At 36.6% G+C, this 16,851-nt stretch overlaps 1 protein-coding gene across 5 annotated transcripts; it reads left to right on the top strand.

Moving 5' to 3' along the window:
• Positions 1 to 5,623: 5,623 nt before the first annotated feature.
• LOC116139678 (calmodulin-binding transcription activator 5-like) lies at positions 5,624 to 15,873 on the top strand. 5 transcript variants are annotated; one of them, XM_031425337.1, is made up of 14 exons: positions 5,624 to 5,710; positions 5,829 to 5,993; positions 6,396 to 6,521; positions 7,142 to 7,257; positions 7,616 to 7,704; positions 7,875 to 7,920; positions 9,338 to 9,467; positions 9,609 to 9,728; positions 9,830 to 9,888; positions 11,938 to 12,330; positions 13,269 to 13,966; positions 14,311 to 14,857; positions 15,119 to 15,430; positions 15,509 to 15,873. In XM_031425337.1, the coding sequence occupies exons 2-14, from the start codon at positions 5,942 to 5,944 to the stop codon at positions 15,554 to 15,556; spliced, it is 2,736 nt and encodes a 911-aa protein (XP_031281197.1). In that variant the 5' UTR covers positions 5,624 to 5,710; positions 5,829 to 5,941; the 3' UTR covers positions 15,557 to 15,873. The 5 variants fall into 5 exon arrangements, with proteins under 5 accessions (XP_031281197.1, XP_031281196.1, XP_031281198.1 ...); XM_031425336.1 differs by having other exon boundaries at positions 9,609 to 9,740; XM_031425338.1 differs by lacking the exons at positions 5,624 to 5,710; positions 5,829 to 5,993; positions 6,396 to 6,521; ... (4 more) ...; positions 9,609 to 9,728; positions 9,830 to 9,888 and adding exons at positions 10,725 to 10,887; positions 11,029 to 11,160; positions 11,250 to 11,308 and having other exon boundaries at positions 15,509 to 15,871.
• Positions 15,874 to 16,851: the final 978 nt, after the last annotated feature.

The following is a 16,851-nucleotide window of genomic DNA, read 5'->3' as shown; positions in this document are numbered from 1 at the left end:
ACATGACGGAAAGTACCTATTTGTCATTTCAAAACCTTTTGGGTACCAACTTGTCGTTACGATGAATCTTGGGTATGTGTAAGTCGTTCTCCCTAGTTATGGAGATTCAAACTCAAGACCTCTTAAGTAATACACCCAAGAGTCCCAAGCGAATTGTCAAGCTACCTATGGATAGTTGGGTTGGGCCTAGTCACCACATGAACAATCTCATAAAGGGTTTCGAAAGTGATATCTACATTTGATTTATTAGTAATTCAATATCTCCATTGCTAAATACATTTAAAAAAATATATATATTATTTAATACCCAAAAATAGCGCTTTAAACTTAATTAAGTTTTTTGTTCGCACTCTTCCTTCCCAATTTCAAACTTAATTAAGTGTTTTTCTTTACATCCATTTTCTCTAATTTTAAACTTAACTATATATATTTTTTTTTATTTACACATATAAATGTAGAATTAGGGTGTTTATAAAATAATTAAAGGTTCAAAATTAAAACAAAAATATAAAACAGAGTTTAATGTGGTAAGGATAAATTATCACTTTGGAAAGCAAACTAGAGGCTTAATAATCCGATTAAAATATTATCGAATCAATAATATAATAATATTTTGCTAATCAAGCAATGAATTAGATAAAACATCATTCGTATCATACTATAAATATACATTTAATTGTCTAAGCCAAGCACAGCATGATAGTGTCATTGCATTTCGAAATTTTTAAGTAGAAATATTATAGTTGTAAGATTAAGACTCGTAACATATTCTCAACCGCTAATTATGCACAAGGATAATACTAATCTTACTAACCCTATGTGGCAACTTGTAATTTGCTTGATCATGCGGAATCTATTATTAGAGAGACGGGACCCATGCAAGCTGATTAATTGTGAGCCGATACGTGACGTTTGTGAGAAAAAATTAATAAGAAATGTTTGTGAGTGTAATGTTACTTTTATGCACAATCAACAAAGATGGTATTGGTTTCTGTCTAATCATACGTGTATTTTCTCTTATTACGATCACATTAACTAAGAAGGCTTTCTTCCTAACACTACCCTTTTTTCTCGTTGCAGAAAGTTTGTGGCTTTGTGAGATTGGCTTATTGAATTTTGATCTACTTAGGGTTAATTTCGTGCTGACTTGATAAGTGTGTATGCATATTTCCAAGACGCAAAAATTGAATGGCTCTTATTTTCTCGGCTTGAAATTTTGAATTTTAAGGAAATCACATCAAATTTTCTGTAATGGTTTGAATTTTAAACCCCTTCGTGCTATATTCTCGGCAAATTAAGTGGATTGGAGGGCCATCAACGATCATCCACCACATATTTTCAATGTGGTGTCGTTATAGCAATCCCAATCTCAATGTCGTGCTTTCAACTTCCTAGAATGTGTGGTCAGCTATTCGCCAACGTGGAACTGTACACGCGATGCTTTTCCAGTGGGTTAGTCTCTGTCGATCCGCCAGAAAGATCAAATCAGTCACTAGTCAAATTAATTTCTGAACCGGTGACCACATGCATTCAGGTCCACGTCCTTCGTGTTCCTTGATATTTTCATTTAAGAACTAAGATTGTTGCTAGAGCATGAAACACGCGTGTAACTGTAAACTGTAAAGCCATATAGATATGAGATATCCTTTAGAACATGAAACACGCTTAAAATTGGCTTTAAACTTAGTTTTATGTTATTGACTTCACATTTTTCCTATATGCGTGTTTTGAAGGTATCAAGATCAAACCTATATCAATTGTTATGTTATTACTTAGAGATATTATAGGATCTAGAGAAATTACATGGGGGATGGATGCAAGCTAAATGGAGAACATTTAGCGCTAGCGACCTTCTCTCGCTTAACGCTCTTTTACACGTATGAGTGTGTTTTCCTTTTGAATTTTACTAAAACTGAAATTTGTCCTGTGAAACGAAGGTTGTGAGCTCTTTTTATACTTGGTCCTTCTCACAGTAGTTGAGAATGGGTACTACAAGGTTGCTTGCACGCATAATCCCCTTAATTAGGGGTTCGAGTAAGTGATTTTCATATTTATGACAAACTAGGTCATGCTAACGACAACTTAACCTATGCTTATGACAATATCACCTTGTGGGAGAAGATAAGCACTGATGAGACGAAATGTGAAAGGATCCTAGCTGGTAGGCTTTGATACACTTGGAGGACATGCGGCACAAATCTGACTGCCAGGAAATTAGGCACAACATTAACAAAAGAATAAAAACAGCCTGACAAACACTTCTCACTAACAGTCTCTCACAAACGCGACGTGACTGCTCGCAATTGGTTGGCTTGTATTTGGTCAAACGGGACCTATTTTTGGGCAAACGAGACTCATGCGAGCTAATCAATTGTGAGCTGACATGTCGCATTTGTAAGAGGAAGTTAATGAGAAGTGCTTGTTAATGTAGTATTACTCTTAACAAAACTCTCTCGTACAAAATACTTTAACACAAATAATATTTTCAATAAAAAAGGTTTGAATTTGATCCAAGACTTAAAAAAAAAATGTCTATGCTTGTATTGATGGTGTGCAAAAAAAAATGCTTATGCTTGTATTGCGGTTTTAAGAAAGAGTAAACGACATATTCCCACATGAGGTTTAGTGAAATCCTAAGTTAATACCCCTGGTTTCATTTATTCCAAATATCCACCCTTTAAAGTTATAGAGTTAGTGATTATTGGGTTTTGACGGGTGCTATTACCAAACTGCCCTTCACCCCATTCCAAACCTCCACCATAGCCTGCCAAACCACCCTATTCCAAATCCCACAGCCGACCAAACCACCCCATTCCAAACCACCCAATCCCAAAACCACCAAAACCTACCAAACCACCTCATTCCGAATCCAACAACCACCGCCAAAAATCACACCATTTCAATAAAAAACAAAATACAAAAGTAAAAAAACAAAATAAAAACCATAAGGAGAGAGGGCTTCAATCGACATTAAAAGGTGAGAAATCGAAGACGGAAAGCACGGGGTTATTGTAAAGGGCTCTTTGATGAGTCGAATGGTAGCTCGATGAAGATTTTCGGTGATGGGTTTGGCTGGAAAGGAGCTGGCGGAGTGCGACACTTGCAGTGAAGGGTGACGGTGAAAAGGGTAGTCTAAGTGGTTGAGGGGTAGTGGGTTGGGATAGTGAGGCGTCGGGAAGTTGAAAAATGCGGTAGGGGGCAATTTTCGTCACGGGAAAGTGCCAAAAAAGGGTTGGGGACGATTGGCGAGCTAGTGCGACCAAGGGGTGAAGGGGTTTTGATGAGGGTAGGGGGATGAAGTTGGTGGTAATGGAGGGAAAAAGAAGAAGATGGGAGGAGGAGGCGGAGATAAGGAAATGGGAAGGGAAGAAGAACATGATGATGGGAGGAGGTGGCGGAGAAAAGGAAATGAGAAGGGCAGAAGAAGAAGAAGTGGGACGAGACGACGGAGATGAGAAAGAAATAGGAAAGGAAGAGAAAAATAAAATAACCATTTTACCCATTTACTGTTAAAATAATAAAAATAGTGTTACTTTAAGGGTGGGTATTTGGAATGAATAAAACCAGGGATATTAACTGGGGTTTCGCTAAACCTCAGTGGGAATATGTCGTTTACTCTTTAAGATATTGGAATACACAACCAAACCAAATAAAAAATTTAAAAATTTTATATAGGTTGGTTTGGTTTCACTATTCAATTAAAAAACTTTGAACTAAACAATATTATATATGAAAGTATCTTGAGTAGATTTGTCATAACAATGCCTTTAAAACCCGAACCAAATCCATAAAAACATTGAATGTGTTGGCTTGGTTTCACTATCATATCTAACAATGTTGATGCCAAGAAAACCATATAATTATCATTTATGATTCTTTAATAAAAAGAAAATTAATTATATTTAAAAGTAAAAATATTTAAATAGTTTGTAATAACTTTAAAAGTAAAAGTGATGCTATATGTTGTTGTTACGAAAATTTACAACAACTCAGGATACTCAATTGATCTTAACGAAATTGAGTTCGGTATGTGCGTGATTAATATAATCAATGGAGAATAAGAAAGAAAAAACAATAATCAATTTTTAAATTGGTTTGACAAGTTAAATCTGGCCTACGTATATTGTTATGATATTAATATATTTGTGATTACAATGAAATTTGTCACAATAATACTCTCTACTTCCTAAACTCTTAAGATTTTTTTTTTTTTTTCTTTTGGTATTTATACTATAAGATGATAACTGTTACAAGAGAGGATTTCGGGATAATGACCATTGTTTTAAAACCCGGACCGGAGGGCAAACCATTTTGCTGTCTGGGTCACGGGTGTTAATATGTAATTTTTTAAAAATAAAGTATTACTGACGTCATCAGTCCAACCGGTTGGACCGATGACGTCAGTAATATTTTATTTTTAAAAAATCCCTTAAATTTCAATATATTACAAAAATTCCCTTAAAAAGTTCAAATTGGTCCCTAAAATTTTTATTCATTCCAAAAAAATTACCAATTAATCCCTAAACTTTTGATATATCTCCAAAATACTCCTATAAAATTACAAAGTAACTCTTATAATTTTAAAATATTTCAAAAACCCTCCTGAGACCTAAACCGGACAGGAGAAGCTACTGGTTCCTAGTCCGGTCTGATTTTTAAAACAGAGATAATGACTTGATTTTAGAAAATCAATCTCATGATCCTTGGCGTGATTGACAGAGGACAATGCTTGTCTTTGGGATATAAGGTACATCCATGGTTTGGCAGATAATTGCCAACCAGTTCGCTTCACCCTGAACACAGCTCACTTCAAATCTAATCACAGCTCGATTCATCTTGATTGTTGTCTCACAAGTTGCGCCAAGCTATTGCTTGTTTCAAGCTAGTTGCACATCCTCACATAACACATATCTAAAGTCTAAACAATATTACACATTGTTCAATACAAAATTTGAATTACTTAAAAAACAGTAAGTTTATAATAATATCACTTATATAAAGTTATGGTTCTAATTAATAATATTTTACACTATATTAATAGTAAGAAATATAATATTATTAAATAAATTTTATATTTCATATTTAACATAAGAATAATACTACATTTATAAATATTATACAAAATCTTTCCTACAAAATAATGTGTTAAATTATGATGGAATGAATTTATATAAAAATCAACTTAATAATTTAAATTAAATAATAATAAATGATATACTATTCAATAGTAGTATCACCTCAATTTGTATAAATGATTTTCAACAAAGTTAGTGTTACTCGTGCACACACATTGGCTAAAATTACCGGAGAGAAAAGATCCGGTGCACTCGGGGTCAAAAGCACAATCAAGTAAGATCCATCAATGGTAAATCAAATTCTTTTGCCCCGACAAATGGACAAAGGGTGGGCCCAAGCGATATCAGAGACTGACAGAGAGGAATGCAAGAAATGGCCCGCATCATTAATAGACAGTTATGCACATACAAAAAGCTCTCACTTTAATCATACCGGACTGGACGTATCAAATAATCTTTTCTACTATTCGTTGGTAATTACAATTAATTATAATATATAATTACAATTAATTAAATATTTATTGACTATATTATAATATCTCTTTATAATCGACGACCTCCTTATGCTTCAGTCTTTGCTTTTTTCTCATCCATTTCAAACAAGAAGTCGTACAACACTCTCTGCGATCACTCAGGTAAATTTCACCTGTTTTTGCTCTTTGCCTTGTGTGTGCGTTTCAGTTCGTTGATCGACTTATTGAAAGTTTTTGTGTATGTATACGTGTATTTAACTATGTATGTGTGCATGTGCAGAGATAGAGAGGGAGACTGGAAGATTGAGGTTTCGAGGCGTTTAGTTGATGGAATAATTGTTGTCTGATTGAGTGTTGAGTGCGAAATTAGCGTAATTCTGATAGTCTGACGCGATGGGTGAGCGACTTGTCGGCTCGGAGATTCATGGATTCCATACTTTGAGAGGTGCGGACACTTTTCAACTTTTGTGGTTTTGAGTTTTTAATTGTGGATATAGATGTACTCGACTGTCGATTTTAGGTGTCTGTTGTTTGAATTGGTTGATAGTTGGGTATTGGAAACGAACATTTGAAAGTGTTTTTCTGGCTGTTTGAATTAAGTATCTGGAAGTAAAAAGGTTGGAGTTAGTTTTGGGTTAAAAAGAATAACAATTAGTAATTCATATGCTGAACAACTTCTTTGGAGCAAGAGAAATAATTCTTAATACCAATTTCAGCTATTTTTGTGAGAATATGTGGCATTCTCAAGGTTCTTTGCTGTATTGTGGTAAAGTTTCATTCATGTTTTCAAAATATAAAGGTTTTATTGGCAGAATATAAAGGTTTTATTGGTTTCTTGTTTGGGCAGATTTGGATGTTGGGACCATGATGGAGGAAGCAAAAACGAGATGGCTACGCCCAAATGAAATTCATGCTATATTATGTAATAGCAAGCATTTCAGCATCAATGCCAAGCCAGTGAACTTGCCGAAAAGTAACTATTTTTTTTTACTGCAAACGTGAATGTAAAACGTTTAGGTCTATATTGCTTCCCTGTTCATAAACTGACTCAAACTAGACTTTGTGATTACACCCTGTCACGTTGTTAGTTCTCACTACTTCTGTGACAAATTGTAACATTCACTTCCTGTTTGTTCCATGATTTTTTCTTGTTCTTTGGGAATTGCTTTTGTCCTTGCATCTGAATTGAACCAAACCTCAGGGCCATATTAGTTGAGATTGGCTAAGAATGCTATTGTTATCATAACTCAACTAGCTGAGCTGCAAACCTGAACTACTTGGGGTTGTCTATGAATTATCATTTTTAATGTTGTAAATAGTGCCTAGTTGATCTTAGTGAGCCAATAAACCATTTGCATCTAAATGTTGGGAATAGGAGTAACACCAAGTTACATCCCTTAAAACTTCAAGCGTGCATAATACTTTAAAATAGTTAATCTTCTGTGTTATTTGATTGTTAACTCTCAAGATATTGTATAATCAATGTACTTGGATTTGATGAAATTTGCAGGTGTTCTCCCAATATTTCTTGGTTCATAAACTGCTAAAACCAACTACCTGTAACAATATATCAATTTTCTTGTAATATAACAGGTGGCACTGTTGTATTGTTTGACCGGAAGATGCTTAGGAATTTCCGGAAAGATGGTCATAACTGGAAGAAGAAAAAGGATGGGAAGACTGTTAAAGAGGCTCATGAGCACCTAAAAGTATGATTCTCTCATTTTATAATTTGTCATTTTATCTCTCCCTTCCTCACTATATGCTGCTTTAGCTTTCTTAATTGGGTATCTTGAGATTTAAATTTGATATTTGATAGAATTTAGTGAGAGTAAGAAAACCAAAAATTGGCAAGAAAGCAAGTGGATTTTCAATCTATCGAAAGTTCTGATTGGTATAATTTTTGATGTCTCTTAATGACTCTGAAATGCTTTTTTCCTTTATTTATTAAGTAAAAATTTTGGGAAAATGTTTGGACCAGTGAACTCCAAAGAAATATTTTACTTATTTTCCATGCCTTTAGCAGGCTCCAGTATGATGTAATTGTCATTCTGTGTCATGGTCCAGGTTGGTAATGAAGAGAGGATTCATGTATACTATGCACATGGTGAAGATAGCCCAACCTTCGTTCGCAGATGTTATTGGCTACTTGATAAGTATGCAATCTTGTGGATCTATCAGTGAACTGTTCCAACCTTTTGACATGCATTATTTACTTTCTAATAAAAGATGATGCACTCTCTCTCTTTCTCTCTCTCCTCTTGTGTAGGATGTAAGGTTGCTTATGAGTAGTCTGACTTTGGTTTCATTGTCTTTTATGTTTCAGGAGTCTGGAAAACATAGTCCTTGTTCATTATCGGGAAACTCAGGAGGTAGGTTGTATGATAACACATCAGCTGTGCTAATGCTTTTTATTAATGGGTTCTTTGTTGGAACAATGTCTACATCTTGCATATGATTTCAGTCATTTCTCTATGAGCCATCTTGCCTTAGATGCAGTAAGTCATAACATATGTATGCAATGGCATGTGGTTTTTACCTCAATAAGGGATCAGGTTATATCATAACAAAGTATTCCTATTTTTTTAAGAAACACTTTAAGTTCCGGTTGTGGGTATGATATCAGTTTTAGAGCTCGTAATATTATCTGTTTTATATAAACTTTTGTTAGGATCCCACATTGAAAGGGAAAAGGGTGGGCATGTGGGTTATGAAGGCTTGGGCACCCTCCCTTGGCAAGTCGGTTTTTCAAGGAGAGTTCTACCAAAGCCCATGAAGGACCTATGGCCTAGCCCAAATTGTTGAGTTATTGGAGTGGGTTCCTATTAATTGACATTAGAGTTTGATCCTGCCCACGCGTGGCAGGCTGACCTTGGGCCTAAGCTGCTACACCAAGGAAAGGGGATCCGTGAAGTCACCCAAGGGGTAAAGAGGCCAACGTGGAGCCCACGTAGTAGGGCCCAATGGGCCCCCCGAGGGGTCGACAAGGAGAGTTGTTGACAGGCTTCTAGGGCGTGACAGGCTTCTAGGCGAAGTAAGATCCAAAGGGAGGGCAGTAAAAGCCGATGAGGGCGGGTGCTATCTGGAAAGAAGACCAACGAGGGCATTGGGTCTCGAGGCGTGGGGAAATGTTAGGATCCCACATTGAAAGGGAAAAGGGTGGGCATGTGAGTTATAAAGGCTTGGGCACCCTCCCTTGGCAAACCGGTTTTCTAAGGAGAGTTCTACCCCAGCTCATGAAAGACCCATGGCCTAGCCCAAATTGTTAAGTAGTAGATTGAGGGGATGTTGGTTGGAAACTTCCATGGGTTTAGTCTAGGACAAGTGGCGATTGGGGGTTAGGACAGCAAAGGAATTCAGTTAGGGAGAGAGAGAGAGCTGGAGGATAAAAAGATAGGAGAGAGTTGATTAGGGCAGAGAAGAATATAGGGAAATTTGGGAGGAGCTAACCCTTGAAGTTAGCAATTAGGGAGGAGCTGGCCCTTGAAGTCCAGCATTGTTTTTCCTTTCATATTTTGATTTTGTCCTTTTGGGTTGATGTACTGCATATGTTTTGTTGTTTGCTACCATTGTTATCAATTTGTTAAATATCAATGCACATATCTATTTTCTTCCTATTTCTTGGCTGTTGGCTGTTATTATTTTACTGTTTTGTTGATTTTTGGGAGTGGATTCTCATCAACTTTCAATGTATCATCTCTGAGGAAGTTGATTTATACATTTCTTTTTCCATTCGCTAGTGTCCTGAAAGTGCTTCCGAACACCTATATACTTATGATACAATTGCAGGGTTCTCCAGCCACCCCACCGAATTCACACTCTAGCTCAGTTTCAGACCAGTCTGCTCCATGGCGTTTACCTGAAGAATTTGATTCTGGAGCTGGTCGTGCATATTATGCTGGGGAGAAAGAACTATCTGGTAATTTTTGTTGAATTAATTTGAATTGAATTGTCAAGTCTTTCTAGTTCTTAGTTGCATTTTTGGATGATTTAAATGGGAATTCTTAGTTCAGCTTGGTTCAGAAATTAACTCGCCCTTTACCTTTTATTGAGTCAACAGAGCTAAATGACAATCTAACTGTCCAAAATCATGAATTGAGACTTCTTGAAATCAATACACTTGAATGGGATGATCTTGTGGTGGCAAATGATTCCAATAATTCAACTGTAACCAGTGGAGGTAATATGCTAGTTACAGGGTAGCCAGTAGTTTGATCAAGAACATATTTGGGTTCTTTGTATTTATAAATTCTCTTAATCTTATCTATCTTTGGGTGACAGGCAAGGTTTCATACTTAGGCCAACAAAATCACTCTGCAATAAGTGGGGGCGTGAGTAATGTAAGCTGGATTGTTCATGCTTTTGAATTTTTTCGTTGGACTAGTTGTTGCTTTCCATGTGAAATTCTTGTTTCTAATCTTAGTTCTGTTATTTTCTTTCACTGCACTAGTAATCTCATCTATTTCTNGAGGGCAGTAAAAGCCGATGAGGGCGGGTGCTATCTGGAAAGAAGACCAACGAGGGCATTGGGTCTCGAGGCGTGGGGAAATGTTAGGATCCCACATTGAAAGGGAAAAGGGTGGGCATGTGAGTTATAAAGGCTTGGGCACCCTCCCTTGGCAAACCGGTTTTCTAAGGAGAGTTCTACCCCAGCTCATGAAAGACCCATGGCCTAGCCCAAATTGTTAAGTAGTAGATTGAGGGGATGTTGGTTGGAAACTTCCATGGGTTTAGTCTAGGACAAGTGGCGATTGGGGGTTAGGACAGCAAAGGAATTCAGTTAGGGAGAGAGAGAGAGCTGGAGGATAAAAAGATAGGAGAGAGTTGATTAGGGCAGAGAAGAATATAGGGAAATTTGGGAGGAGCTAACCCTTGAAGTTAGCAATTAGGGAGGAGCTGGCCCTTGAAGTCCAGCATTGTTTTTCCTTTCATATTTTGATTTTGTCCTTTTGGGTTGATGTACTGCATATGTTTTGTTGTTTGCTACCATTGTTATCAATTTGTTAAATATCAATGCACATATCTATTTTCTTCCTATTTCTTGGCTGTTGGCTGTTATTATTTTACTGTTTTGTTGATTTTTGGGAGTGGATTCTCATCAACTTTCAATGTATCATCTCTGAGGAAGTTGATTTATACATTTCTTTTTCCATTCGCTAGTGTCCTGAAAGTGCTTCCGAACACCTATATACTTATGATACAATTGCAGGGTTCTCCAGCCACCCCACCGAATTCACACTCTAGCTCAGTTTCAGACCAGTCTGCTCCATGGCGTTTACCTGAAGAATTTGATTCTGGAGCTGGTCGTGCATATTATGCTGGGGAGAAAGAACTATCTGGTAATTTTTGTTGAATTAATTTGAATTGAATTGTCAAGTCTTTCTAGTTCTTAGTTGCATTTTTGGATGATTTAAATGGGAATTCTTAGTTCAGCTTGGTTCAGAAATTAACTCGCCCTTTACCTTTTATTGAGTCAACAGAGCTAAATGACAATCTAACTGTCCAAAATCATGAATTGAGACTTCTTGAAATCAATACACTTGAATGGGATGATCTTGTGGTGGCAAATGATTCCAATAATTCAACTGTAACCAGTGGAGGTAATATGCTAGTTACAGGGTAGCCAGTAGTTTGATCAAGAACATATTTGGGTTCTTTGTATTTATAAATTCTCTTAATCTTATCTATCTTTGGGTGACAGGCAAGGTTTCATACTTAGGCCAACAAAATCACTCTGCAATAAGTGGGGGCGTGAGTAATGTAAGCTGGATTGTTCATGCTTTTGAATTTTTTCGTTGGACTAGTTGTTGCTTTCCATGTGAAATTCTTGTTTCTAATCTTAGTTCTGTTATTTTCTTTCACTGCACTAGTAATCTCATCTATTTCTGACCTCAAACATTACTACAGTTGAGCATGATTTTGTCATTATTGTTAAATTTTGGTCTTTTGACTTTGGAGCTTGTTTATTGTGTTAACATATGTAGTTCACAATATTAAGTTCAAACTTTGATGCTGGGAGGGTTAACTGTTACTCTACAATGTAGCTGTTTAGAAGCTTCATATGCTTCCCAGTAACTAAAATTCAAGTATCTTAATATTTTGTTCCCTTGATTTTTCATGTGGTAATTTTTACATTGAGCAGATAAAATATCCATAAAGTAACTTCAGTTTGAGGGTACATTTGCTCAGTTGCTCACAATCCAGTTGGTTAGCTGATTTGATGCACTGTAGCACTTTTATTTCATATTTTACTTCTTATAGACACCATGATGAGCAAACCTTAGCCACAATATTGCACAGCTTAATGTCATTAAATTTGCTTGAACCACTTAATTTGTTGCGTATATTTGTTAGCAGAGAATTAACGATATACTAATTTATCTTTGCAGGGCGGCTCTGTTCCAGCCCATGATCTGTTTGCAGAAGTTTCTTCTGTTGGTAATCTAACTCAGCCAATTACTAGGAGTGACAATGCTCATTTCAATATTCTGGAAGGAGTTTATGGTCAAACTATGGGGAGTCAGGTGAATTTAGACATAGAGAGAAAGGATTTTACGGTGTGCACTAGTGATACGCTGGACATTTTGGCCAGTCATGGTTTGCAGAGTCAGGACAGTTTTGGAAAATGGATGAACCATATCATTACTGACTCTCCGGGTTCAGTGGATGACCCTCTTCAATCATCAATTTTATCTGGTGATCAGCAATACACTGTTTATGATCACATCTTTAACATAACAGATGTTGCACCCGCATGGGCCTTTTCAACTGAAAAGACCAAGGTATTTCTTTTGGCTACTTTCCTCCGTTAGTGTCTTCTGTATTTTTTATGGTTGGTGGTTCTCTCTCAACAGACTATATTTAGGGCTCCTATATTGATTTGCACCTTTTACTTTTTCAAAATAAAAATAAATACATAGAAGGGACAAGTGGCTTGGTCCTTGATGGTATGGATAATATATCTATAAATGAGATGAAAATATTTGGGTATAGATAAATCTTAAGATTACAGCTTGTTTCGTGGCATTGTTCAGGCTTTATTCAAACTGAACAATATATGCCAATCAAGATTCATGCATTTTGAGTTGGTACCATGAGGTTCACCTATTGGTAAGTATAGTTGAATGCTGAATAATTATTAAGAGTTAATGAAAAGGAAATAAAAATGAAAAAAAAAAAAAAAATGAAAAGAATGTAAATGAAATCCTGAAAGCTGTTACGGTAGAAAGCCCTGCAACAATTTGCTACCATGATCTCTGAGAATTAGTTTATGAACTTCAATAATCTAATCTCATTTAAAATTTAGTTAAGAAAACTAGGTGCATTTAAAATTTTGTGCAATTACTGAGTCCTTTCTCCTAAGCATGGTGGAAGAATGTTTGTGAATGTTTTACCTGCAAGATTAGTTACTGTTGTCATAATCTCTGTGAATTCTGAAGACCAATGTGTTATGAGGCTAATCGAATCTCTGGTTTCAATTTGTTCATCACTGCACGAGTGCATGTGTTGCTTTACCTAAGGAAAGACAGGATTTGGACTGAATATCTCTGTTTCAATTTTTGCAGTTTTGATCATGAAAGTTCATTTAGACCATTCTATTGCAAAGTTTATCTGATGTGTGTGTATAATATTGTGATTTTTCTGGATGGATTTTTTTTGGGCTAAAGCTTTTACTAATGTTTACTGTAAAATTTTGATTCTAATTTAGTCGTTGTTGCAGATTCTAATTACTGGATTCTTTCACGAGGAATATTTACATCTTGCCAAGTCCAATTTGTTATGTGTCTGTGGTGATGTATGTCTGCCTGCAGATGTTGTTCAGGTTGGGGTGTACCGCTGTTTGGTATCACCACATTCTCCTGGATTAGTAAACCTTTATATGAGTATTGATGGCCATAAACCTATCAGCCAAATTCTTAATTTTGAGTATCGTGCTCCTTTAGTGCATGAGCCGGTGGTTTTGTCAGAAGACAAGGCTAAGTGGGAAGAGTTTCAACTTCAGACAAGGCTTGCTTGTCTTCTTTTCTCTACATCCAAGGGCCCTAACATTTTATCTGGTAAAGTGTCACCAAATGCCCTGACAGAGGCTAAGAAGTTTATTCTGAAAACCTCTCATATTTGCAATAGTTGGGCATATTTGAACAAGTTAATTGGAAAAAATACGACTTCAGTTCCAGAAGTGAAAGACAGTTTGTTTGAACTCACTTTGAAGAACAAGTTAAAAGAATGGCTTGTAGAAAAAATAGTTGAAGGATGTAAAGCCACTGAATATGATAGTCAAGGTCAAGGAGTAATACATTTGTGTGCTATTCTTGGATACACATGGGCTATTCATCTATTTTCATGGTCAGGCTTATCATTGGATTTTCGAGATAAATATGGGTGGACAGCTCTTCATTGGGCTGCATATTGTGGAAGGTATCGTTTTACTAAAATCATTTTAATTTGCTGAAGAGATTTTCTTTATTGTATCTTATTCCTCATGGGCTCAAATTAGTAACTTCTATAACTTCCTTTCATTAAACCTCACTATGAGAAGTTGGCTCTGTTTTTTAGTATTTTTATGTTTCACTGTTTACTTTTCTAAAATACATAGATGTAAAGAGGCTATATGTAGTTAAAAATAACTTCAATTTGGAAATCCTTTGTGCATTATATAAATGGATAGGGAGCATATGATTCCACTCTATTTTTTGAGGGTTTTTTCTTATCCTCTTGATTGTTTCTATTGGAGATCAATGTACAATAATTTCCATTTGCAGGGAGCAAATGGTTGCAACTCTTTTATCAGTTGGGGCAAAGCCAAACTTAGTCACAGACCCCACCTCAGAAAATCCTGGTGGATGCACTGTTGCAGATCTCGCATCTAAGCGGGGTTATGAGGGCTTAGCAGCTTATGTTTCAGAAAAGGCTTTAGTAGCGCAGTTCAATGATATGACCATAGCTGGAAATATTAGTGGAACACTGCCAACAGGCACAACTGAGGTTGTAAATACTCAGAACCTCACTGAGGATGAGCTTAATCTGAAGGATACTTTGACAGCTTACCGGAATGCTGCTTCAGCAGCAGCACGTATTCAAGCTGCATTCAGGGAGCACTCCCTAAAAGTACAGACTAAAGCAATTCAGTTTTCCAATCCTGAGGATGAAGCACAAAGTATAATTGCTGCAATGAAGATTCAGCATGCATATCGCAACTTTGATACACGGAAAAAAATGGCAGCTGCTGTCCACATCCAACATAGGTTCCGTTCATGGAAAATTCGTAAAGATTTTCTTAATAAGCGTCGTCAAGCTATCAAAATTCAAGTAATTCTTTATCCCCTTTTTTAACTTATTGCACGAATAGAAAATGTTGTGATGGTTGACCTGGGCCCCAATTGCATGTTTGGTCTGTTGACATTCAGATCAGAATTTTGTAGAGAATCTGAGTAGTTAACAACTATTGGCACTAAATTACACATTAATTGTTCCCTTCCAAATCCCTATCTGTGACATGCTTTTAGGTTATACTAATATGAAAGATCCAGAAAATAATAATTGACTACATTGCATTATTTTCTGATACAGGCTGCCTTCCGAGGCTTCCAAGTAAGGAAGCAGTATCGTAAGATTCTCTGGTCAGTTGGGGTGCTTGAGAAAGCAATTCTGCGCTGGCGATTAAAAAGAAAAGGTTTCCGTGGTTTTCAAGTTGACCCTGGTGCCGAAGCAGTTGAGGATCAGAAGCAAGATAGTGATGTAGAGGAGGACTTCTATAGAGCCAGCCGTAAACAAGCTGAAGAGCGTGTTGAGAGATCAGTTGTACGGGTTCAAGCCATGTTTCGGTCAAAGAAAGCACAAGAAGATTATAGGAGGATGAAGATGGCACATGATCAAGCAAGGGTGAGTGATTTACAATGAAAATTAATGGAGTTACATCTAAGTGTGTACGATATACTGATCAAATTTTATTTTGTGCAGCTGGAATACGAAGGGTTACTTCACCCAGAGGTTGAAATGGACACTTGAAGAGGACGAGAAGCGGGTTTCATTGACGTTTGGAAGCTTGGAAATCTGACATATTCGAGGACACTTTTGGACCATAAATGACTCGGTGAAGAAGTTAAGTGTATTCAACCTGTACATTTGTAAATGCCTGTAGGTTAAGTGTGCACTCTTGTTGGCCCTTTCAACTGTTTTAAGATTTTTGAAAGGGTCATAATTTCAGTCTCGTGTAATCCAGTCTTTCCTGGCTTTTGTGTTTGGATACTCTTTGTTATTGTCACCATTTCAAGATCTAGGTTCTAAGTTCATGGATGGAAACTGAATTTAGGTAGTATTTCTCATAGCATTGTATAATGCAGTACTCGGTCTAAATAATGAATAGGGGTTCTGTACTTCACCATTCTTGTTTTTGCGATAACAGAATCTATATGGTNTCAGGTTTGATTGCAATTCGTGGTTTTAAGAAGGTACTGTTGCTAAGTTTAGGTGGTTAAAAATTTCAAAAGTTTTCATCTATTCTGCATATCTTATTTGCACTGGCACGTGAAGATGATTATTTGATTTACATATTTCGAGGTTTGTCCTCATTTGAAGTCCTGACCTCGAAATAGGAGAGAAAATCGTCAGGGCATTGCAGTTTTCATGTAGGAATATCTTATAGGAGGAAGATACGTCACTTCGAATCACATAAGCTACGAGTAAGATTCCTCTTGTTTTCAAGTCTAGCATCGGCCATTTACATATTTGTCTTTCCACACTTACGAGATCAATAATGGACCCTGAACCAGATTTCCAGTTATAAAGTTGTGGACTGCTCAAGGAGTTTTATGTTGGGCATCGGGATGTCCAAACTAAATGGGTGTCTGAAGTTATGAAGTCAAATATGCAACATAATTCATTTTGTGCATAAGATTATGATGTTCCATGATAGGTCCAGCTTAGTGGTGATACTGATATGTAAGACATCAATATAGAGCCATAAGCATAGCTAAGGGTCTTGGAAAAGTGTCATTAGCCTGATATTTATTGTAGATACCAAGATAATCAATCTACCCTCCTTTGTGCAGTCTGTATGCTTTTTTGGTAGTTTGCTGATGTAGCCTGGTATTTATTATGTCATGTTTGCCTATGGTGAGAAAGAAGTCTTACTTTTGATGGATGCTTTTAAGTTGGGAAGTGTTCTGATTCATTTTCTTGTTTCTCTCCGAGTCTGTTCATTCAGTACAAAGGCTGGCATGAAAACACAGTGGTGACATAAAGTATGGACATGAATGAACGATCTAACTGAGACTGGCATTATCTCTGTATCTTTGCCCGCG

This window comes from Pistacia vera, unplaced genomic scaffold, assembly GCF_008641045.1.
Source record: "Pistacia vera cultivar Batoury unplaced genomic scaffold, PisVer_v2 Contig357, whole genome shotgun sequence".
Taxonomy (NCBI): Eukaryota; Viridiplantae; Streptophyta; class Magnoliopsida; order Sapindales; family Anacardiaceae; genus Pistacia; species Pistacia vera.
The sequence above is the reverse complement of the archived record's forward strand: the minus strand, read 5'-3'. Positions and strand labels throughout refer to the sequence as shown.

Bases quoted from the DNA above. Each gene is read 5' to 3' on its own strand.
- LOC116139678 (XM_031425336.1), top strand. From the start codon at position 5,942: ATGGGTGAGCGACTTGTCGGCTCGGAGATTCATGGATTCCATACTTTG. The intron at 7,258-7,615 runs GTATGATTCTCT...GTCATGGTCCAG, and splicing joins AGGCTCATGAGCACCTAAAA to GTTGGTAATGAAGAGAGGAT. The intron at 9,741-9,829 runs TTACAGGGTAGC...TTTGGGTGACAG, and splicing joins CAGTGGAGGTAATATGCTAG to GCAAGGTTTCATACTTAGGC.